At 48.4% G+C, this 22,707-nt stretch overlaps 1 protein-coding gene across 1 annotated transcript in view; it reads left to right on the forward strand.

The window, feature by feature from the left end:
• The window catches only part of NUP188 (nucleoporin 188), a 49,522-nt gene extending 27,173 nt beyond the window's left edge, over positions 1-22,349 (forward strand). Inside the window, exons 22-44 of the mRNA XM_056860557.1 lie at positions 43-109; positions 301-429; positions 650-783; positions 959-1,065; positions 2,428-2,634; positions 3,287-3,456; positions 4,010-4,079; positions 4,534-4,601; positions 5,765-5,960; positions 6,520-6,594; positions 7,000-7,085; positions 7,924-8,069; positions 9,354-9,535; positions 11,556-11,756; positions 13,431-13,523; positions 13,960-14,118; positions 14,700-14,837; positions 15,500-15,574; positions 16,226-16,435; positions 18,194-18,325; positions 19,338-19,411; positions 21,149-21,278; positions 22,179-22,349. Of these exons, the coding sequence (XP_056716535.1) occupies positions 43-109; positions 301-429; positions 650-783; positions 959-1,065; positions 2,428-2,634; positions 3,287-3,456; positions 4,010-4,079; positions 4,534-4,601; positions 5,765-5,960; positions 6,520-6,594; positions 7,000-7,085; positions 7,924-8,069; positions 9,354-9,535; positions 11,556-11,756; positions 13,431-13,523; positions 13,960-14,118; positions 14,700-14,837; positions 15,500-15,574; positions 16,226-16,435; positions 18,194-18,325; positions 19,338-19,411; positions 21,149-21,278; positions 22,179-22,349 (3,020 nt within the window). The remainder of the gene's footprint in view (positions 1-42; positions 110-300; positions 430-649; positions 784-958; positions 1,066-2,427; positions 2,635-3,286; positions 3,457-4,009; positions 4,080-4,533; positions 4,602-5,764; positions 5,961-6,519; positions 6,595-6,999; positions 7,086-7,923; positions 8,070-9,353; positions 9,536-11,555; positions 11,757-13,430; positions 13,524-13,959; positions 14,119-14,699; positions 14,838-15,499; positions 15,575-16,225; positions 16,436-18,193; positions 18,326-19,337; positions 19,412-21,148; positions 21,279-22,178) is intronic.
• The last annotated feature ends 358 nt before the right edge of the window (positions 22,350-22,707 follow it).

Consider the following 22,707-nt stretch of genomic DNA (forward strand, 5'->3'; position numbering starts at 1 on the left):
TTTTGAGTGTTGTGATTTTTGATAACTCTTCCTGTTTTTCAGGGTGCCTTATTCTGCAGTTGATCCATGCTATCTTGAATCTGTGCCCTGAAATGGATCCTCACAGCAGGTGAATTTATTTAGACTCTCACTATCCCAGGAAACTCAAAGTTCCATGCATAACTCGGTTCCTGAAGTGGAGCTGAGCTTCTAGCCCTTGTGACTATGAGAAATTGGCTCCCTCTCGCTTGTTGTCTTGGGGCTGGCCAAGGAGGCCTTCTCTCCCCGCTTCAAGCTAACAGCTGTGTTCTTGACTTGCAGTAATGCTCCCAGCCTACAGTCCCTCTGCGTCTTCAGCCTGGCCAACACTGAAGCTGGACAGGCAGTCATCAACATCATGGGGATTGGCGTGGACACCATTGATATGGTGATGGCCACTCAGTCCAGTAGGTGAGTTGCCTTTTGCTCAGAGGAATGGGGAAAAAAGATTTCACTATGACTATGACAACCCTAACAGGGAACAGGAGCAGCATAAAATGAGGGGGGTAGAATTTTATATAGTGACCCAAACTGATGAGCCAGGTTGTTGGCTGCTCCCATCTTCTAGCATGACCTGAAAAAGGTACCTAATGACTGACAATTTCTGGTGCTGTTTTTGCTGACCACATAGCGATGAGTCGCAGGGACAGGGGCAGCTACTGATCCAGACGGTGAAGCTGGCCTTCTCGGTCACCAACAACGTCATCCGGTTGAAACCGCCCTCAAACGTGGTGTCTCCTCTAGAGCATGGCCTGACTCAGCATGGTACGTGTGTTTCTACCGGCCAGCCCCTGATGCCACGCTTAATGTTTCAGCAGAAGCCACCCATGTGTATTTGGCTAAAATAATGTTTCAGACAGAAGAGCTTGTCTGCCTGGGAAAGTAATTTTTTACAGCTCCCTCTCTTTGTGTTTGTGTCTTCGACCCTTGCTCTTCCCAGGTGCCCGCAGGAACAATCTGATTGCCGTCTTGGCCAAGTACATCTACCACAAGCACGACCCTGCCTTGCCACGCCTTGCTATCCAGCTTCTGAAGCGACTGGCTACAGTAAGGCTTGATTTTGTATCCTCAGGATACAGTGGGGAGATCCTGTGAGCTCTCTGGCTTCCTCTGGAGGTACCAGGGCTCCCATTTCTCTTCCAGAGTTTCCCCCTAGAAGCTCACCCTGCTGCCATTGATCTTGCTAGGTTGGCCTCCTGTTTGTCCAGGAGGCCACCGTAGCTTCCCCTGTGGACTGCACAAGGGGTTCCTTCCATGTGCATGAGATCTTAACCCTCAAAGACCACCTTGCATGACCTTTGCCTGGGGCCTTAGTGAAGAAGATGAAAAGGGTGGGCTAACATGGGAAGAGAGACTCTAGATTTTGTAGGGTGATCAATAGTTATGTCCATAAAGCTATCAAATAGCCCAGATAACTTAAGTCTACCCTGTACTACAAATGGATAAGGTCTTTCATTAATTGTGTTTACAGATGGATAAGGTCTTTCATTAATTGTGTTTACTTTAAAATGGTAAAACTTTTTATTTTCTGTTCCTCTATATTATGAATGCTTAAGACTTTGTCAATGAGCGATAAAGGTTATATGGAGAGGGGGGGAGGGGGAGGGGGGAGGTATATTATGGAGGGTTGGGAAGCAGAGGATATTTGAACTGTCTGTGGCCAGGAGGTTGGAATAGGTGGCCTTTCCTTCCATCGCTAAGGCTGATTGCTAGAGCTGCCAAGTCCACATGTATCATGTGGCAGGTGCAAGTTTTTTATCCTAACTTTGAATAATAATGCATATTTACCCACCAACATTTTCCCCCCCTTTTAACTTTGTTCTCCTAACTTATTGTGGAGAGAAGTAACTTGGCAGGAGCTGATGGTGTGACTAGGGTCTCCAGCATCGGCAGTGACTACCTTTGGGGGTGGGGGGAGTGTGCTGTTTTGAATATTCAGTAGCAAAGACTTCCCTGCCTTTTGGACACAAATCATAGTCTTGTTTTGGGTCCTTAGTGGGTTGGATCTGGCATATCTGAGATCTCCATCTCCTATACCTTGTTCTAGTGCCCAGAGTTGTTCTGTCTTGGGTTAGCCAAAGACCTGCCAAAATCTAACCATCTTCCAAAATCATTGAGGTTTTGGCAAGTCTGGTTATTACCCCAACCAGGGAAAAGTTTGTTGAGTTTCTTATTATGTATCAGTGAAATTTATTTTATACATGGGTTTTTAAAACTGAACCTTTGGGACGGGGGAGATCAAGACGTGCCAATTAACCATGAAGAGCAGCCGGACTGTTCCCTCTTGAATCAAACATGCTCTCAAGTGTTGGAGTTGGTGCTAAGCACATTCAGTTTAAAAGTGACAGTGCCACTAGAAAGAGGTATTATCATAAATGGCTGGGTCAGGCTGTCTTTCCTCTTTCCCAGGTTGCTCCAATGTCTGTCTACGCCTGCCTTGGCAATGATGCTGCTGCCATTCGTGATGCCTTTCTGACGCGCCTCCAGAGCAAAATCGAGGATATGCGCATTAAAGTAATGATCCTGGAATTCCTCACAGTTGCCGTAGAAACGCAGCCTGGGCTCATTGAGCTGTTTCTCAACTTGGAGGTGAAAGATGGGAGCGATGGGTCAAAGGTAAACTCTTGTATAGATACATCCTGGGTTTTTTAAAAATGCTATTTATATATTGGTAATATTTATTGATAATAACAATAGCAGTAATAATGTATTATAAAGAACAGGAATAAAGCAGATAATTAACTATGAATTTGGTGGGGGGAATCCTTTGATTAACAAATTGTATCTTAAGATCTGGGATCTCTTGATTTTGGAAAAAAAATCTGCTGGCTCAAAATTACTGATAAGCTGCTTAACACAACTAGCTTCATAAATAGATGGCCACCCTTTTTTGGAATTCATTGGGAAATCCACGTAGCAAATCCACAAAAGGCCTTTGAAGTAACAGCTCCATCCTGGTTTACTGAGTAGTCAGATCTAGAGTCTTATAAATATTTCACTGATAAATGGTGTTTTGTCCTGACCTGGATGGCCCGGGCTAGCCTGAGCTCATCAGATCTCTGAAGCTAAGCAGGGTCGACCTTGGTTAGTATTTGGATGGGAGTCCACCATGGAGGGTTGTCGCTGCATACCTGCCTATGTTTGATGTTCAGGAGGACGTGGCTCTAGGGCCCCATCACCCCTTGGCTGTAATTTTGAACCCCTGCTGTTGCCTCACATTTTTCAACCTGAAGTTTGTTGCTTCAGTTTCCGCCCCCTTCTGCTTCAGGAATTCAGCTTAGGGGAGTGGAGCTGCCTTCACGTGGTCTTGGAGCTGATAGACTCCAAGCAGCAGGAGAGATACTGGTGCCCCCCCCTTCTGCACCGAGCAGCGATCGCCTTCCTCCATGCCCTGTGGCAGGACCGTCGCGATAGCGCCATGTTAGTCCTGCGGACCAAGTGAGTGCTTGATTTCCCAGTCTCTTGTTGCCCTCAGTGGGGGAGAGGGGCACTTCTCCCCCTTCTGACCTTTTGAAGGTTCACTTCTGTAGCTGCTCCCCCGTTCCTGTCGTTTCTTTAAACAAGGCATGTGGTGGTCTGCCACTGTACTGACATAGACTCTGAAAACAAGGTGGATGTGGGTGTGAAATAGACATCTCTGATAGTGAGCTTTTACAATGGAATTGGTGCTTTTGTGAATTTTCTCCTTTAGTGGAGGAAGGCATCCTGAAGAGGATGGCTGTTCCCATTAAGACTTTGGAATTAAGTTTAACCTTTTAGGAAACGAATTTGTGCTCCAAAGGAGGGGGCGCTTCTCCCAGTTCCCAGCTTGGGACTTGGACCAGAGAGCAAGGTTCCTCCTGGACAGTGTCGTCTGATTAGAAAGGTGCTGGTGGAGATCTCTGTGCTTCCTCCCCTAAAATCTGGGGGCAGAACGGGAGCAGGACCATCCAGATCTGGGCCTCCAGAGTGAAAACGGCAACACACTAATGTTTGTGTATTGTACTTGCAGGCCAAAGTTTTGGGAGAACCTAACCAACCCGCTCTTTGGAACCCTTCCTCCCCCCTCTGAAACCTCTGAGGTAAGAAGCACCCCCCTAAAGTAAAGCTCACGGTGTGTGTATGTGTGTGTGTTTCCTACTGCTGAGAGGAAATGATTCACCATTTGCTTTCTAAATATACTGTCTCTGTTTGGGGCACTGAGGTTGCTGATCCTCTGTTAAAGATTGCATCATCTTGTTTCTTGTTGTTTAAGATTTATTGCAGGTATTTAAAGTTGTATTCTCTCTCCCCCCCCTCCCGGTATGGTTGGAAGTTCAGGGTAGCTTTTCCAAGGACCTTGTGGTGTTACCTGCAGGTTCCTATGTCCCCATTAATGCATTCCTATGTGCCCCCAGTGTGCTTGGTAAGAGGGCACAAACTTTTCTGAGCACTTTTGGTTTCATTCAGTTTAATTTGAGCATGACTGAAATCGGAGGCGCCAGGTATGATCCGACCCCAAAAGAAACTCACTTTATATTCTCTCTGTCTCTCTAGCTCAGTGTCTTGGATACCTGTGCATTGATCATGAAAATAATTTGCCTGGAGATCTACTATGTGGTCAAGTAAGTATCATTTGGAGTTATTTCTTCCAATTTTGAGGTAGAAGAAGAAGCTCTGGAACTGAGGGCAGTTCATTGATAGATGCTTTCAGTTGTTGAAGTGTTTCACACACATTATCTTGTAATTCTTACAACAGTCTTGTAAGGTTGGCCACTGCCGTGGGGTGAGTGCTGAGAGAGTGGCTTGCTTAAGGCTATTGCATGGCTTTGTGACAGAGGTGAGACTGAACTGGGGTCTCCCAGATCACCTGGGCCTGTTCTATCCGCCCCTACTCTACACTAGAGTGAGAAAGGAGAAAAGCAGACTGACGTTGTGTTATGCATGCAGATGAATTCTTGAAGTTTCCAAGGCTGTTGGTTGCCAAGTCAGTTATTGTGCAGCACGGGAAATCTCATATTCCTCCCTCTGTGGCTGACTGGACCAATGATATGCTAAATCTGTGTACAAGGGAGAGAATAGTATATAGAAGACAAGAAGCTCCTGAAACCTTCTCTTCCTGGCAAGACTTCCTGTGTCTCTTTTAGCAACGATGCCTCACCTTCCTCACTGCTTGTTCAGCTAAATCCCTGTTGCTGCCTCTGACCTCCCCCCGGCCCCATTCTCACTCCCCCTTTCTTCTTATTCTCTGCTCTTCGTTGCCTGAATGGGTGTAGTTTGTACTTTGTTTTCTCACTGGTGGGGGATGTTGGGGAAGAGGGTGGGGGAGAGGAGGGGAGTGTTAGGGGGAGTTTGTTGTTAATATTTACTATCTTATGTAAAAAAAATCTTTTAAAAATGTTTCACTAAAAAAGTGAAAAATCTTAATGGGAAAAAAAGTTTCCAAGGCTGAGAGAGAGATCAGCGAATGCTAACAGCTCTGTTCAAGATCTGAGGATGTTTAAATAAATGGGTTTTTTAACTGAAGGGGCTGCGATGGAAATGTTTCCCACTCGGCCAGCATAGACACTCTGAGCAGCTCTGCAAGCTGTCTCGCAGGCTCCTTGCTCCATGGAGCAGCAGAGATGGGCCAAGAGAAGCCTAACATGTCCCTAAGGGCCAGCATCTAATGGCTTGGAGTTTAGACAACTGGGGATCATCCAGCTGCACGTGGATACACGAAGCATACTCTGGCTGCCTCTGCACAGATAAGGGTAATAAAAAAGAGATGCATCTCTCCACCTTCCAGGGGTTCTCTGGACCAGTCGCTGAAAGACACACTGAAGAAGTTTGCCACAGAGAAGCGCTTTGCTTACTGGTCGGGCTATGTGAAGGCCCTGGCATTCCATGTGGCGGAGACAGAGGGCGACAGCTGTGCCTCCATGGTGGAGTACCAGATGCTGATCTCGGCCTGGCGGATGATGCTGATAATTTCCACCAGCCATGTAAGGACTCTCGCATCTCTCACTGTCTGTCCTGAAAAGGTCAAGGATAAGGAAGGCAACTACAGCCCTTCATAACTTGAACAATTTAGTTGTGGGTGAAGCTATATTTTATCAGGTGTAGCTGAATCCAGTAGTCATTCCCATATCTGAGTACACAGGCCTATCTATTTTGTGAATGTGTAATACAAGTGACTTGTTCTTCTGTGAACTTGTAAATTGTTACACTCGAATCCAGCCATAAGAAGGGAGAGTGGTATGGGAGATGGCAGGATTAAAAGACTGGGAGGTGGGTGAAGATACTCTTCAAGGAAGGGAGGGAGGGAGGGAATGGTAAATCTGTTTTGATTCTGGGTCTTTAATAAAAAAACTGTCAGCACATTTCCCTTTCAACCATGAGGACTATAGGCAAACTTTTTGAAAGCTCGGGGTTTGGGGGAGGAAATGTTCAGCAGATCCTGCACTGGAAGACCAGATTCTCCAATGATCTTGTTAGACACACTTTGGCTCTGAACTATTTTTGGATTTAGTGGCTGCATTCAAAAGTTGGTTTCTTTCTCAGGCCGACGTAATGCACTTGAGTGACTCCGACGTCCAGCAGCTGTTTCTGGAGGTGCTGAGTGGAACCAAGGCTTTGGTGAGTGCCTGCTCTTAAATCTGCGGTCTTCCAGGAACTTCAGAGGCAGACAGCTATCCAGTAACTATCATTGGGATGCTCTAGGTCTCCTACAAAATGGGGTAAAAGTTTTCTTGGTTGCCTAAATTTAAGAAGTCTGGTAACAGTGTCCATTCCTCCTGGATTATAGTTTGCCTGACTGCTTGTCTTACATATGTGGAGCAGGATGGTTCCAACAACAATATAAAAAAAGATGCGCAGGCTGGTTAGGACTTGGAACTATCTGTTCCAAGAGGCTGTAGCAAGGAGGTTCTTAAAGCAGTTGGCAGTTGTCCTTCGGAGTTAGGCTCAGTATGCCAGAGTTCCAGCAAACTGCTCTCGCTTGGCGACACAGGGGCTGTTTACTAATGGGACGTCTCTCAGCAGTTGCTGCTCCCCACTTCGGTGTGCTGCCTCCAGCTGGGATCCATGCTGTGCACCCTGCTGTTAATCCTGCTCAGGCAGTGGAAGAGGTAGGTCTCTCATAGAAAGTGTGCTGAAGATCTACATAAGAGAGGGAGAGGGTGGGGAAGAGGTGCAGGGAGGTTGGGCCTGCAGATGCGGAGTGAGAAGCAAAGCACTGAGGACTGCTGGCCATTTCAAAGTCGCTTCATTGGCCCTGTAGGCAATGTTGCTTCCCACCCCCTCAGTGAGCTGCACTGCTCTTGCCCATTGCTAGACCTCCCTGCCCATCAAGTAGCATGTGGAGGGGCGGGGGGGGCCTCTACATGGCGGCAAGAGTTTGCAACTGAATGTTGCTTCTCTCATACTGCTATTGCTTCTATTCATACCTGTGTACACAAAAATGTAAATCTGCCATATTAGAAAGAGGGACTAACTGTCTGAGGATTCCAGTTATTCATAGGGTTGTTAATGGCGATGGGCAAGATTATTCTTCGTATTCTGTCTTGTCATTCTCCCTGCATTCTCTTGTCAAGATCACCCTGCTGGCTTCATGTGGAGGAGTGGGGAAACCATCCTGGTTCTCCAGATTAGGGTCCGCTGCTCTTAACCACTGCGCCACGCTGGCTCTCCACATAAAAACACCACATGAATAACGATTGGTGACATTGTCACGAACTACAGTACAAGCATTTGTGTCAGAGAAGGTGCTGGACCTTCTAGAACCAATGTCAGGCTCTGCTGCTGAGCTGAGAACTCATTCTCCCCTGAACCGCAAACTGTTTGAGCATGTCACAAACATGAGTTTGTAAGCCATCTTGGAGCAGCCAAGATGTATGTAGTTTAACAGAGTGAAGCTTCTCTTCCTTACTGTTCCCTTTTTCTTTTCCCCCACTACCTTGTGGTCAGAGAGTTGGGCTCTGTGGATAAAATCATAAACTCCTTGACGCAGATCCTGGACGGAGTGCTGCATGCGGATCAGCAGCTGATGGAGAGAACCAAAGCCAGAGTATTCTCTGCTCTCATCATGGTCCTGCAGATGCAGGAGGTGAAAGGTAAGGAGGAAGTACCAGTTTCAGAACCTGCGTGGCAAAAGAGCCCTGCACTGTTGCTATGTAATGCTATACCTGCAACTGTTCGACTTGGTGAGACGTATAGAAAGAGAGTGCAGGAGCTAGAGCTGCCATCTTCCTGCTCCGTCTCCCGTTTTCATCCACACTGGTGCTTGATGTTAAATGGGCTCATGCCCAGTTGTTAAAAAGAGACTACAGTTTATTGTATAAGCTTTCATAGCTTGCTGTTGTACTTTATGCTGCAATAAAATTAGTTTCAGAGGATAGCCGTGTTCGTCTGCAGTAGTACAGCTAGATTTGAGTCCAGAAGCACTTTAGAGACCAACAAGATTCTCAGAGTATAAGCTTTCGAGACTCTGATGAAGGAATCTTTGACTCTCAAAAGTTCATACCCCAAAAATCTCGTTGGCCTCTAAGATGTTACTGGACTCAAATGTAGCTGCAATAAAATTATTAGTCTTTAAGCTGTCACAGGATGATTCTTGTGTTTCAGTTAAGCTGATTAAAGTTTGCCTCTCAAGAATTTCATTATCCTTAGTAGAGGTCAATAGATGGCTGACTGGTTTTATGTTTGCTTTTGTTGCCAGCGAGCCAGCGTGGTGTAGTGGTTAAGAGCAGTGGACTTTAATCTGGGGAACCAGGTTTGATTCCCCACTCCTTCGCATGAGCAGCGGGCTCTAATCTGGTGAGCCGGGTTGGTTTCCTTGCTCCTCCACATGAAACCAGCTGGGTGACCTTGGGCTAGTCACAGTTCTCTTTATGCTCTCTCAGCTCCACCTACCTCACAGGGTGTCTGTTGTGGGGAGGGGAAGGGAAGGATATGATAACCAACTTCAAGTACTTGAAGGGCTGTCATATGGAGGATAGTGCTGAGTTTTCTGTTGCCTTCTGTCAGCAATGCTGATTCTATGACTTTAGGCAGATAATGGGAGGGGGGCATCTTGGCCATCTTCTGGGCACTATGTGTGTGGGGGGGAGGTAGTTGTGAGTTTCCTGCATTGTGCAGGGGGTTGGACTAGATGACCCTGGTGGTACCTTCCAACTCTATGATTCTATGAAGGTGATTGTAAGCCAGTTTGATTCACCCTTAAGTGGTAGAGAAAGTCGGCATATAAAAACCAACTTTTCTTCTTCTTGTTCTTTTCTGGTAGGAACTTTTTCCTGCTTGGGCTGCTTTTTTGCTGTTGATTCTCCCTGCTCCAGATTAATCCGTTATCTGTGTGTGTGTGTGTGTGTGTGTGTGTGTTTCCCCCCCATGTGTTGCAGTGAGTGATATCCCTCAGTATTCCCAGTTGGTGTTGAGTGTGTGCGAGACGCTCCAAGAGGAAGTCGTGGCTCTCTTTGACCAGACTCGGCACTGCCTGACCTTTGGAGACTCTGCGGACGACAAGGACAGCATGGAGACAGACGATGCCTCCCGGCATAAACAGAAGGACCAGCGAGACGGGGCAAGTGACCTCAGATGCTATCGAAGGAAAAGGGGATCATGAGAACAGAGGAGTTGAATGGAAGCTTCAGAATCAATAAGCACATACGAAGCTTCTTTATACTGAGTTGGAGTGTTGGCCCATCTAGCTCCTATTGCCTGTCCTGACTGGCATCCGCTCTCCAGGGTCTCAGGTCTAGAACTGGAGATATAAGCAGTTGAACCTGGGACTGAATGAATGCAGAGCACTGGCTCTGCCACTGAGCCGCAGTCCCTCCCTATTTATCATATTCGAAACCCCCCCTTTTCTCCATGGAGATCACCATGGCATATGTGGGGATCATCCCCGCCCCCGCAGCTGACAGATGGTTCCTCAGCGAACATCACGTCTGAGCAGTTCTCTCCCCTCTGGTCACAATAAAGGAAATACTTTGAATACACAACAAAATAAGAGAGGCAAAGTACCTTTTGGCCCAGTTAATCTGCTGAATGGAAATTAAGAGAAAGACAAGTTCAGGAAGATAAGCCCCTGCCCCACAGAGATCACAATTGAAATTTGATGCCAGGGGAGCCAACAAAGGAAGGGAAGGAGATGAAGGCGGGGAAGAAGAGGGGTTTAGTTCCCAATACTTGGGATTAGTTTCCAAGGGGCATGGGGACAAGCGCAGTGGCAGCCTTCCTCTTCCGAGGAGGAAAGATCCTGAAATCACTGCCCTCCTCCACCATCTGTCCTGAAAAAGGACAGCTGCAAAAAATGGGGATGCTGGTTGCAGAGATTATTAGTGTAGTAAAGAAAGTGCTTCAGGATGACCACAGAAAGCATGAGCTGAGTTGGTGTAGTGTAACAGCTAAGAGACTGAGCTCTGAGCCAAGAAATCCCTGGTTTAAATCTTACCTTTGCGTGAACTTACTGGGTTGCCTTAGGTCAGTCTCTATCACGACTGGCCAGCTGTGGTGCAGTAATGTAACCAAGCTCACCTGGGTTTGGCACCAGTAAACTCACACAGTAAAGAGCTTTATTAGAGAAAAATTAGAAAAAGATATTAAAACAAGGTATAGTTCAGTGATGTCAGAATGACAAAAAATACAAAGCTAACTTGCCAACTACTTACTGAAGTCCTAACATGGCGTAGTTGGTTCTTGAGGCATAAAGTTTCCAGAGCTTTATACAAGTGTCTTTCTGGCAGGGGGGAAGGGGAAAAGGGATAAGAGACTATTCTTACTAACTGCACTTGTGGAAAAAGCTGGCCCTAACTTGCTGACCTCCCCCCCCCCCAACAACCAATCATAGGGCTGTCTTCATGGACCCTTCCAGGGAATGAGTGAACTGCCCCCCTCCCTACTGAGATTCTCAGCTGCAGCGCATAATCTAATTAAGTCCTTTTGAGAGATTGGTATTGGGGGAGGGGCTGTACTCTGCACCTGCAAGAGGCAGAGGACTAGTTCTGGCTGGAAAATTCCTCCCAGATGGATACTCTCTTGACAGCCTCAGCACTGCATTTGCAGTATGGGGGTGATGGGCGTCATTTGTTTCTAAGTTTAATTTGATGGGAAGGCACTGGTAAACCACCCCGTAAACGAAGTCTGCCTAGTAAACGTCGGGATGTAACGTCACCCCATGGGTCAGGAATGACCCGGTGCTTGCACAGGGGACCTTTACCTTTACCTTAATTTGATGAATGTATGGGGCTGCTTCATTGCTCCTGTTTTATTGATCTATATATTGTGATTTTATGCATTTTATTGTATCAAGAACTAAGTTGTTAGCTGCCCTGAGCCTGGCCTTGGCCGGGGATTGAGGATGGGGTAAAAATTGAAATAAATAATAATAATAATAGGGCTGTCCTATCAAGGATTACAGCAAAGTAATACATGGGGAGCCCTTCAAGGAATTGAAACAGCTGTAGAGATACTGGCCATTATTATTGAATTTGTGCACCAGTAATTGGTGTTCCCAATGGCGTATTTAATGTCAATGCCTGCCCTCCCCTCTCCTGACCTTTGGGGGTGCCCTTCTTTCCCATTACTCGTCCTCACGGCAGGTGTGTGTGTTGGGGCTCCACCTGGCAAAGGAGCTCTGTGAAGTGGACGAGGACGGCGATTGTTGGCTGCAGGTCACCAGGAAGATCCCGATGCTCCCGACTCTCTTCACCACCCTGGAGATCAGCCTCAGGGCGAAGCAAAACCTTCACTTCACGGAGGCCTCGTTACATCTGCTCTTGACCTTGGCCAGGACGCAGCAGGTGAGAGAGCTGCCGAAAGCTGAGAACCTTGCTGTGTCCTGACCACAGTTCTTCTAGCTGATGTTGTGCTAGGTGGCCAGAGATTTTTAGTCTGTTTATATCCGACCCCCACCAAAACCTCCTGCTTTCGATGGTGCTTTTTTATGGAGGAGGCTCTGCCTCTTTCTAATGCTGGTTGGGATGTAACTTCACGGTGAAATGGTCCCTTCCTTGAGGACTTGCAATAGGAGATGGTCAGAAAAGGCAGTGGTGAAAGGACAGGTCCAGCCTTCTTAGGGATTACAGGAAGGAATGAAGAAGAAGAGTTGGTTTTTATATGCCGACTTTCTCTACCTTTTAAGGAGAAACAAACTGGGTTACAATCTCCTTCCCTTCCCCTCCCCACAACAGACACCTTGTGAGATAGGTGGGGCTGAGAGAGTTTGGAGATAACTGTGACTGGCCCAAGGTCACCCAGCTGGCTTCATGTGGAGGAGCAGGAAAACCAACCCTGTTCTCCACATTAGAATCTGCTGCTACTAACCACTACACCACGCTGTGTGCTTTCTACCAGGCTTTTCAATGGGAGTTTCAAGGCAAACTGCAGGAGAGTACTTTTGTAGCAAAAAAAATGCTCCTCCACCAGTGGAGGAGGGTATCTTGAAAATCAGGTCCCTTCTCCCGCTTGCTTGATGGATTGGGCCATCTAGATTGGGCAGAAGGGTAATCGCAGCCTGTAGGGTCAAGGCCCCACAATAGTTCTGGGGCCCATTTGCCCTTGAACTTTTGTTGATTTCTCTTTTCGGAGGCCAGATTCTCCCCTTCACCCAATCATGAATAGGGTGGGAAGGAAGTGCCGTTAGCTGGATAAACCTTATGGTCTCTATCTGGTCCGTGGCCACCAAACGCACAGCCATTCTACTAGGTGAATTGCTTCAGAGGGAGGTGGCAGTTGCCTGGTGGAGAGACAAAATACACCCTCGCCTTTTGCTCGCAGGCAGCAGGTTTCTAGAACCAAAGAACAGAACTGGTAATTCAGGTCCGTAGAGCAGAGCAAGCATTTCACAAGCCTTTCCCGTTCAATACTATAAGGAATTTTATGATGGTGAGAAAATGGCATTGTTTCTTGCTTGGGGGCCTTGATTGTTCCTTGCAGCTCAGAAACAAAGTAATGTGAGAATTTAATGCACACTGTAAGGAATGCGTTTGTTCCCATTTCTTCCAAGGAGGAAGCGTAAGACCAAACGAGTATTTTTTAGTCTCCCACTCTGCTTAAGCAAGGGGAGCACCAGCTACCCATCTTACCACAGGAAGAGCCCTGCTTGATTGGCCCTAGGTCTCCACCTAGGCCAGCTGTCTGTTTCCAAGCAGTCAGCTGGACCTCTGTGGGCACTCACAAGTGAGGCCTGAACGGGATTGGCTGCTTACCCCCAGCATTGGTGTTCAGAGTTAGGTTGCTGCTGAACATGGACGCCGTGAGGATTATTAATGTGGGAGTGAGACTGATTAAGGACTTCACTTAATTCAAGTGCCATATAAATGGCTCCTAACCACTGTAATAGAGCTTGAAGTGACAGGCGATGGGCGGTGTGCGCCTCATGCAGCTGTGTGGTTAGATTTCTTGGCATTTGCAAAGGTGAGCTTTCAGGGTGGGAGAATGATGCGGAGTTGCTGAGGTTGTCTGTTCTCTTGCAGGGGGCAGCAGCTGTGGCTGGGGCGGGTATCATGCAGAGCATCTGTTTGCCTCTCCTGAGCGTGTACCAGCTGAGCAGCAATGGTGCTGGTCAGGTAGGTATCGTTTCCTCATGTGGTTTGCCTACTTTGTCTGGGACTCCCTTCGCTGCCACAGTGACACAAGAGGACCCCCTAGAGCAGGGGTGTCAAACTCATTGGTTTCGAGGGCCGGATATAACATAAATGTCACTTGGTTGGGCCAGGCCATGCCTCGCCAGCCCAGATTGGGAGCGGGATGGTGGTGGCTGCCTCGGCTGGTGAGCCCGCAGTGGGCTCGCCCACCCAGATTGGGACTGGGGTGGGTGGCTGCCTCGGCTGGCTCGTGGGCCGGATAAGAGCTCTGAAGGGGCCAGATCCGGCCTTCGGGCCATACGTTTGACCCCCTTGCTCTAGAGGCCATCCATGCTGACGTCCCTGGAGAAACCCTTTCCATTCTAATTTGTTCTGGGAGACAACAGTCAGTTTTCATTGGCGTGGCCCTTGCATTCAGGTGCCAGCTTCGTCCCGAAAGTCTCTGGATGCCCCCTCCTGGCCTGGTGTCTACCGTCTCTCCGTATCGCTGATGGAGCGCCTTCTGAAGACCCTCCGGTACAACTTCCTGACGGATGCCTTGGACTTTGTTGGTGTTCATCAGGAGCGGATCCTTCAGGTTTGTCAGGAAAGGGTTTGTTGATCATTTGAAGTTTGTGCTGTGGCTTTCATCAAATGATAAAACAAAATGAAAAACAGAAAGGCAAAATTAAGGAACAGTATCAAGCCTCAGTACATGCTCAGAAGTCACAAGCCTTTTGGAATAAGGAGGTCTTGTGTCCTCTCTGAGAAGCCATGTGCATCTCTGGACCTTAGTGGGGAGGTCTTTCTAGAAAATTTGGAGCAGTAAAGGCCTTGCACCTTGCTACAGATGTCCTGTGGGTGTACATTTTGGGAGCCCATGGATTGAGGCCTGCTGTGAGATTGCACTCAGCATCTAGGCTCATGGAGGTACAAAGAGAGGTACAAATAATGTGTTTGCTTGTGGTACACAGGAATAAATGGTCCTTGCCTGTACGAGCTTGCCAAGAGGGAGGAACTGCAAGACAGGAGGTGGGGGTGTATGTGGACAGCGGGCAGGATTAGTAGGATGCCTTCTTGCAGTATGCATGGGAGACGGTACCCAAACTTCAGAATTCCTGTAAGGCAGAGAAGGTGAGCAGTTTTTGTTCTCAGAGTCTCCGTTGTTTCTCTTTGCAGTGCCTGAATGCTGTCCGGACAGTGCAGAGTCTGGCCTGCCTCGAGGAAGCAGATCACACAGTGGGATTCATCCTTCAGCTTTCCAACTTCACAAAGGAATGGCATTTCCATCTGCCTCAACTCCTGAGGGATGTGCAGGTAAGGAAAACCTGTCGTCTCTGCTTTCCTCAGCTCCTCCAGCATGCTGGTAGATGCAGCAGCACCTCAGGAGGAGAGAGCTTGTGGACCGGGCGTACCCTTCAGTAGTTATCAGCAAATGTTTGATTTGTATACCTATATTATATTCCTATATACCCGGGGCCGCGTAAACATTTCTCGGACGAAAAGGGGTTGCGAGTGCTAAAAATTTAAGAAGCCCTGAGCTAGAGGACTCTGGTGGTTCTTGTGTTCCTTCCTTCCTTCCTTTGTCCTGAATAAAGTGACTGCACGTTCCTTTCCTTTCCTTCTTTGCTCCTGTGACCCATAGGTCCTGAGCAGTTATTTCTTAGAGGAAAATATGATGGCGAGAGATTTGGCCACTGTCAATGTTATATTTGGATCCCTATCCATCAGCAAAAAGGGGACTATTTTGTCTCTTATTATGGGGGCATGAATTCTCGCCAATATGGGGGTACCCTTCAGTATCAGTAACGGGCAGTCGAAGGAAAGGACTTTATCTTTGTGACTCGCAAATCTCCTTTAGTGTGCAAACTGCTTTACCTTCTCCTTTGGAGCTCGTAATGCCCATTTTACAGACGGGAATTTGAGGCTGGGCATTTTTGGGGAAACTTTGTTACGAGTTTCTTTCTGGCATCTTTCAGGTGAACCTGTGTTACTTGTGCCAAGCCTGCACCTCCCTTCTGCACAGCCGAAAAATGCTTCAGCACTATCTACAGGTAAGAAAGTGAGTGACTCAATTCTCACAATGGTGGTAAACCTGGTTTGGGACTATCTCATTTCAGAACTGCGCATGATGGAATGGTCCTCCAAAAAAGAGTTCCCTGCACACAGGCAATTAGCATGTCGGAGAGATTCTAGCTTGTCTTCTCCCTGAAGTACTAGTTTTCTTGTGTCTGTGGAATTGTCCTTTCTTTCACTGGTGGCACAGTTTTCCACCTGCAGTCCAAAGTAGGGACATATCAAGCTACACTTTCCCACCTCATTGGAAACCAAGCCTTCCAGGTGAGGGATATCTGTGCCCCAGTGAAGCCTTTCTCCTGGAGGGGCTGTTGATCAGTAATGGTCTGGCTTGCTTGTTGTCACGTGGGGCCGTGCCTTCTGTACCCCAAAAAGTTGTAGGATGCCAGCTGGACAGATTGACTTGCAGCCATTGATTCTCATGGCAGTATTAGCAAGTCTGAGCTGTCTTGTAGAAAACTTTGACAAAAGCGCAGGATATTGATATTTCAGATAAGGGATTTAGGGTAGACTTCCAGTTTGAAAGGGAAGCCAGCATGTCTGGAATCTGAGCGGAGGGCAGCCTCCTTGTACAGACATTTTTCTACTGTGTTTGCTCATCTCATTTGCACGCTTCTCTACCTTTTCAGACCAAGAACGGGGAGTCTCTGCCCTCTGCTGTCATGCCCCGGGTCCAGCGTGCTCCCCAAGCCTCCACCAAGCCTCTGAGCCCGGAGACGGAGGCTGCCGAGCAGAAGGCACTGCGCACGGTGCAGTACGGCCTCCTGAAAATCCTCAGCAAGTCCCTCGCAGCTTTGCGCCATTTCACCCCCGACATCTGCCAAATCCTCCTTGACCAGGTAAGAAAGCCAGGCACCTGGGGGGAGGAGTAGGAGTCCAGAACGCTGCCCTTGAGGCTCCAGCAAACACTGGTTTAGTGGTGGTGTAGTGGTTAAGAGTGGTGGTTTGGAGCGGTGGACTCTTGATCTGGAGAACCGGGTTTGATTCCCCACTCCTCTACATGAGCGGTGGAGGCTAATCTGGTGAACTGGATTTGTTTCCCCACTCCTACACACGAAGCCAGCTGGGTGACCTTGGGCTAGTCACACTCTATCAGCCCCACCTACCTCACAGGGTGTCTGTTGTGGGGAGGGGGGAAGGGAAGGTAATTGTATGCCAGTTTGATTCTCCCTTAAGTGGTAGAGAAAGTCGGCATATAAAAACCAACTCTTCTTCTTTGTGTTGTGCATAAGTGGCTGCGGTTTTGCTGGGAGTTCCTGTTAGACCATGCCCCTCCCTGGGCTTCCCTCCACAAACACTGGTGGCGGAAATTTCCTAAATGTGTATGATTTGCATAATAAGGCTTTCGTTCACTGGCCTGCTCAACCCTCAGCTTGATAATACTTAACCTCGGACATGGGCTCCTGAATGTTCCAAGTGCATCATGTTATCCTTAGGAAGGCTTGTAAGTTTGGCGAGTTGTATTATCTACTGCAGCGGTTCCCAAACTTTTTGAGTCGTGGAGCACTTTTCAGGAGTGAAATTTGTCATAGAGCACTAATTTTCACCTAGCACCTACTTACTAAACCAAATGGCAGTAGTATTTTTCTTTCCAATCTCTTCATGGAGCGCTAGGAGATGTTGGTGCTCTGCGGAGCACAGTTTGGGGACCACTGCTCTATCATATTTCAGATGGGGGCTGAGAATGGGCCGCTTACTTAAAGCCCCATCATGAATTCATGGCCAGGGTGTGTTTGGAACTTGGCACTTCCTGCTTGATAGCTCAGTCTCTTGGCCACAATGCTACGGCACCCCTCTGCTTGTGTTGTATGTTTTAGGATTGGGTCCTGTGATGGCACAGGAATACCACAGTGATGACTTATGTTACTCATCTTGCAGTGAACTCGTTGTATTTGGTTTGTCTCTTTGCAAGATATCCACGTTGAATAAGGGTTCCTTGGTCACTGCTGTTATGAAATCCCAAATTTCCCATTGGGCATTTTCCTGAAGCCCCTTGCCCATAAAGGCAAGCAAGTGGTGATCCGCCCTATTTTCCATGGGCACCTACCTAGTGGCTGGTCTGATTTTCACTGAGGTGGTCAGCTAGTGTGTGAGAACTCCTTCAAGCTGATTGGCTACTTCTCCATACAAAAGAATCTCTGCACCCAGAAAAATAGCAAGTTGGGGAGATAGCAGTCCAGAGCCCTTGTCCCTGCATGCTAGATTTCTTCATGTGGGGATTCTTTGGTATAAAGGAGCATCTATTCATATCAGTCAAAAGCTTCCTACCATGGCCTTCTGTCTGACTTGCTGTCAGCACCGACTTGGTGCCAGGCACAGGGGTAGTGCTGTCAGCACTGCCCAGGCACAGGTGTACCACCTCGGTGAGAACTACCCCCTGCCATAGCTGAGACTGGATTTGTGTGGATGCTTCCCTCCGTTTTCTGTTACCTCCAGGCATCTTTGGCCTGTTGGTCTGTGAAATCCCAGTATAGGGAAATCCCGGTATAATCCTTGTGTTGTATCTTGTCTCTGGTAGTGTTTTTAAAAGCTCCTAGCTTGTGAGATAACCAGCTTTGGATTCCATATGTTCTGACTAATCTGGCTTTGTGTTGCAGTCGCTGGACCTCGCCGAGTACAACATTCTTTTTGTGTTGAGCTTTACCACTCCAGCCTTTGATTCAGAAGTTGCCCCCTCTTTTGGGACCCTCTTGGCCACCGTCAACGTGGCCCTCAACATGCTAGGGGAGGTAAGAAGAGTCCAGGGGAACACTAACACACAGCCTGCAGCTCCGGAATTCAGCAGTCGTGCTGGAACTCTTTCTTAAAGGAACCAGAGGGAGGGGAGGGGCAGGTGGAATCTTTGGAACCCAAGTCTTGTTCTCAGGGCCATGCAACCGTTACGCAAATGGAGCTTTTCCCCTTATTTTCAAGCCTGCGGCATTTATCGATTCATCAGTGCATTGATTTTAATTGATGAAATGCATCTCACTTGAGTAAAAGCTGCCCTAATTTAAACAGTCAGTACATTAGACTAAATTAAAATAAGCATTTATAAATTTTTCAGCCAGCAAGCGCAATTTTAGATGAGGCATTCCCCTCCCCATGTGAAACAGAATGCTTCTTCTAGGAATACACCTGCTTGTGGGGCATCATTGCAAAACAAGATGTGCTTTTTGTTTTTGCAAATGCCAGCTTAAACCGATTAAGTCCATTTGTCTTTTATTTGGTGATCATTTAGCCCTACTTATTCTAGCTATGATTCTTGTCTGTGACGATCTAAGGAACCTGAAGCCCCTGCCTTAGCTGCTGAGGCACTTCGTGGCATGGGAGTCTCCACCAGGTGTTGCTGACACATAGGCAAGCCCGCCTTTGCCAGCAGGGTGTTTTTAAGCAATGGATGCTGAATCCTTTGTTTCCCAGCCAGCATGGTGTAGTGGTTAAGAGGGGTGGACTCTAATCTGGAGAACCAGGTTTGAGTCCCCACTCCTCCACGTGAAGCCAGCTGGGTGACCTTGGGCTAGTCACAGTTCTCTCTGAACTCTCTCACAGCCCTACCTATCTCAAGGTGTCTGTTGTGGGGAGAGGAAGGCGATTGTTAGCTGGTTTAAGACTCCATAAAGGTAGAGAATATTGGGGTATAAAAACCAACTTTTCTTCTTCATGCCAAGTTCTGCCCTTGAATGAAACCGCAGAATGCCCCCAGCCCTGCCTCTTCTTCGTGTGTCCCACTGATGTATCTTCTTTCTTTCCTTGCTCAAGCTGGACAAGAAGAAGGAGCCCTTCGCTTTAGCCGCAGGGCTGGCTGCCCAGCAAGAGGGAAACAAAACTCTCAAGTAAGTTCCTGGGATCCTTTGCTGCCCTGTGGGTGTGGCGCCAGACTCCTGCCACTTTGTGTCAGGCACTGCCCATGGCACGCCTGACGCCTCCAGGTGACTGCTGCTGGGACCTCCCCGGAGGGTTCCTTTGGGAAGTGTTTCTTCTTTGGATCTCGTTTTGATTCCCAGAGGCTCCTTTGCCAGCATTCATTGAACATTTACAGACATTACTTATCATAGACGGCGAGGCGGCCCTTGGCCCGTGCAGCTGACAGCAGAGTTGTCGAGGTGGCCAGGTCATTTCAGACTTGCTGGCCGCCGGTCTCGGATTTTTGTGGTTGCCGCTGTGGCCGAGCGGGAGAGGCACCTGCAGAGCACGCAGCAGTGGCTGCTCCGGCCTGTGTTGCGTTAGCACCCCCTGCTTGCGTCAGTGGAGGGAGGGCGGCGTAGCAGAGTATGGACAGGGCACCATTCCCAAGACGAGGAGGGAAGCAGAAGACAGGCTTCAGTCTGAATGTCACTGCAGCATGAACTCATTCAGGGCTCGTACTGGCCGGTTTCTTGTAGCTTATTGTAAGGATTACATCAAGGGAATGTATTTGAAGCAATATATCAGTTCTCAATGGCATCATTGAATACCAATGTTCTGTTAGCAGGCCTCTGTTAGTGTGGTGTAGTGGTTAAGAACATAAGAAAGGCCCTGCTGGATCAGACCAAGGCCCATCAAGCCCAGCAGTCTGTTCACACAGTGGCCAACCAGGTGCCTCTAGGAAGCCACTAACAAGACAAGTGCAGCAGCACCATCCTGCCTGTGTTCCACTGCACCCAAAATAATAGGCATGCTCCTCTGATACTAGAGTGGTGGTTTGGAACAGTGGACTCTGATCTGGAGAACTGGGTGTGAGGGGTGGGGGTTTGATTCCCCACTCCACATGAGCAGCGGGAGGCTAATCTGGTGAAACTGGTTGTCTTCCCTGCTCCTACGCGTGAAGCCAGCTGGGTGACCTTGGGCTAGCTACAGTCTCTCTCAGCCCCACCTACCTCACAGGGTGTCTGTTGCGGGGAGGGGAAGGGAAGGCAATTGTAAGCCGGGTTGATTCTTTAAGTGGTAGAGAAAGTCGGCATTTAAAAACCAACTCTTCTGTACGTTGCCTCCAATTTACATTAATCTCCCCCCATCCCCAATATCCCTTGGGTTGGGCAAGAGGCGAAGTTTGTAATGAGGGGCACCTGGGATCTTTTGGTGATGTCTGAGCAAAGGTGTGAATCATTCCAAGTTGCAGCCTTGCATCAATGGTGACTTGTACAGCCTGGGACCAACATACCTTAAGGACCACCTTCTCCCATAGGTGCCTTCCCCCTTCACTCCGGTCATCTTCAGAGGCCCTGCTTTGGTTGCTTCTGCCATGTGAGGCTAGGCGAGTGGTGACCAGTGAAAGGGCTTTCTTGGTCAAGGCAGCAAAACTTTCCCAGGGAGATTCATTTGTCTCCCTCGATTAGTGTCTTCCACCAGCGAATGCAGACTTTTTTGTTTCATTTGGTGTACCACCAATAAGTTATTGGCCCCTCCTCCCTTGTTCTGGAGTTTTAAAATGTGTTTTTATGGGTTTTTTAATAACTTTAAGTGTTGTTCGTAATTGTTTTTTTATGTGCACCTCCTTGGGGACCGATTGACTGGAAAAACAGCATAAATACGTTTTAAATAAAAAATAAATAACTAGTTTCTTCTCGAATGACTGACGTCTCCTTCTTCAGGTCTTTGCTTATGTTTACAATGGAAAACTGCTTTTACCTGCTCATCTCCCAAGCTGTCCGCTATTTGAAGGATCCAGGCGTGCACCCCCGGGACAAGCAGCGGATGAAACAAGAGCTCAGCTCTGAACTGGTAAGGAGCAAGACTTTTCTTATTAAGGCTGGGAACAGGAGTCTCCAGCGTGCCCTTGGAGCGGGGGGTGGGTGGGCGGAGGAACCTCCTCTCCAGCATACACAGTCTTGCAGGGGTAGGTGAGGGGAAAGGCGTTCGTTTTGGAACGTCCCCCCTTTTTGCCAAGAAGTCACAGCCAACCTGTAGGGTTTTCAAGGCAAGAGATGTTCGGAGGTGGTTTGCCATTGCCTGCCTCTTTGGAGTGACCCCGGACTTCCTTGCTGGTCTCCCATCCAAGTAGTAAGCAGGAGAGACCCTGCTTAGCTTCTGAGATCTGATGAGATTGGGCTAGGCTGGGCCACCCAGGTCAGAGCAAAAAACCTTGGTGGTGGTGGAAAGTGCCATCAAGTCACAATCAACTTATGGAGACCCCTTAGGGTTTTCAAGGCAAGAGATGTCCACAGATGGTTTGCTATTGGCTACCTCTACATAATGTCTCTGGGCTTCCAACTAGGGCTGACCCTGCTTAACTTCCGAGATTAGGCCACCCTGGAAAAAAACGTTGCACTTACCTGTAACTGTTGTTCATCGAGTGGTCCTCTATGCAGGCACACATGGGATCTGCGCGTGCACAGGCCAGCCGCGGAAAAAACTTTAGTGTAGAAAGCTTATAGAAGGGACGACTCCCCTCCCCCTTCACCCGTTTCCGCCCGGCGACAGCTCTTCCTGCTGAAACGGTCACGTGGTGAGGGGGTGGGGAGTCGGCCATCACTCAGTACTCCCTTCGCCAAACAACTCCAGAGAAGCCTGAAGCAGTCCACGGCGGGGATAGGAGGGAGGGATGTGAGCCTCAAATCAATGGCACTTGTCTGGGTGGGGTAAACGAAGGAATCTAACTTATTTCCGCCTTCTCATTTTTAGAGCACTCTCCTCTCCAGCCTGTCCCGCTACTTCCGCCGTGGGGGCCCCTCTTCTCCTGCCAGTGGCGTTCTCCCCTCCCCGCAAGGAAAATCTGCCTCCAAGCTCGGGCCAGAGGGCCAGGAGCCTCTCTTCCAGCTGGTGCAGGCCTTTGTCAGACACGTGCAAAGATAAAGAGGAGTTCGTTTATGGCCGCTGCCGGAGTCAGTCAGGAAGATTGTGTGTTGCCCTTGCCAGAAGTGCATCATTGCAAGATGCCTTTGCTCTGTGTGTTAAGAGTAAATCTGGCTTGGTCTCTGTGTCGGTGAACCAAGTTCCTTATTTTTTATACCTCGTGCTGAGTCTGGGGAGGGGAAAAGGCGAGAAGTTGGCTGCGAGTGTTTTCTCTCCCTGCATTGGGCATTAACTTCTGTTAAGTGCACAGGCCCAGCCTCTGGAGGGTGATGCGCAGCCAAAGGACTCCTACTGTTAGTTACGAACTGGACCGCTCACTGCTCCTCTGGGTGGTAGAACGCACGTGCTGTTTGCAGGT

This window comes from Euleptes europaea, chromosome 14, assembly GCF_029931775.1.
Source record: "Euleptes europaea isolate rEulEur1 chromosome 14, rEulEur1.hap1, whole genome shotgun sequence".
Classification (NCBI taxonomy): domain Eukaryota; kingdom Metazoa; phylum Chordata; class Lepidosauria; order Squamata; family Sphaerodactylidae; genus Euleptes; species Euleptes europaea.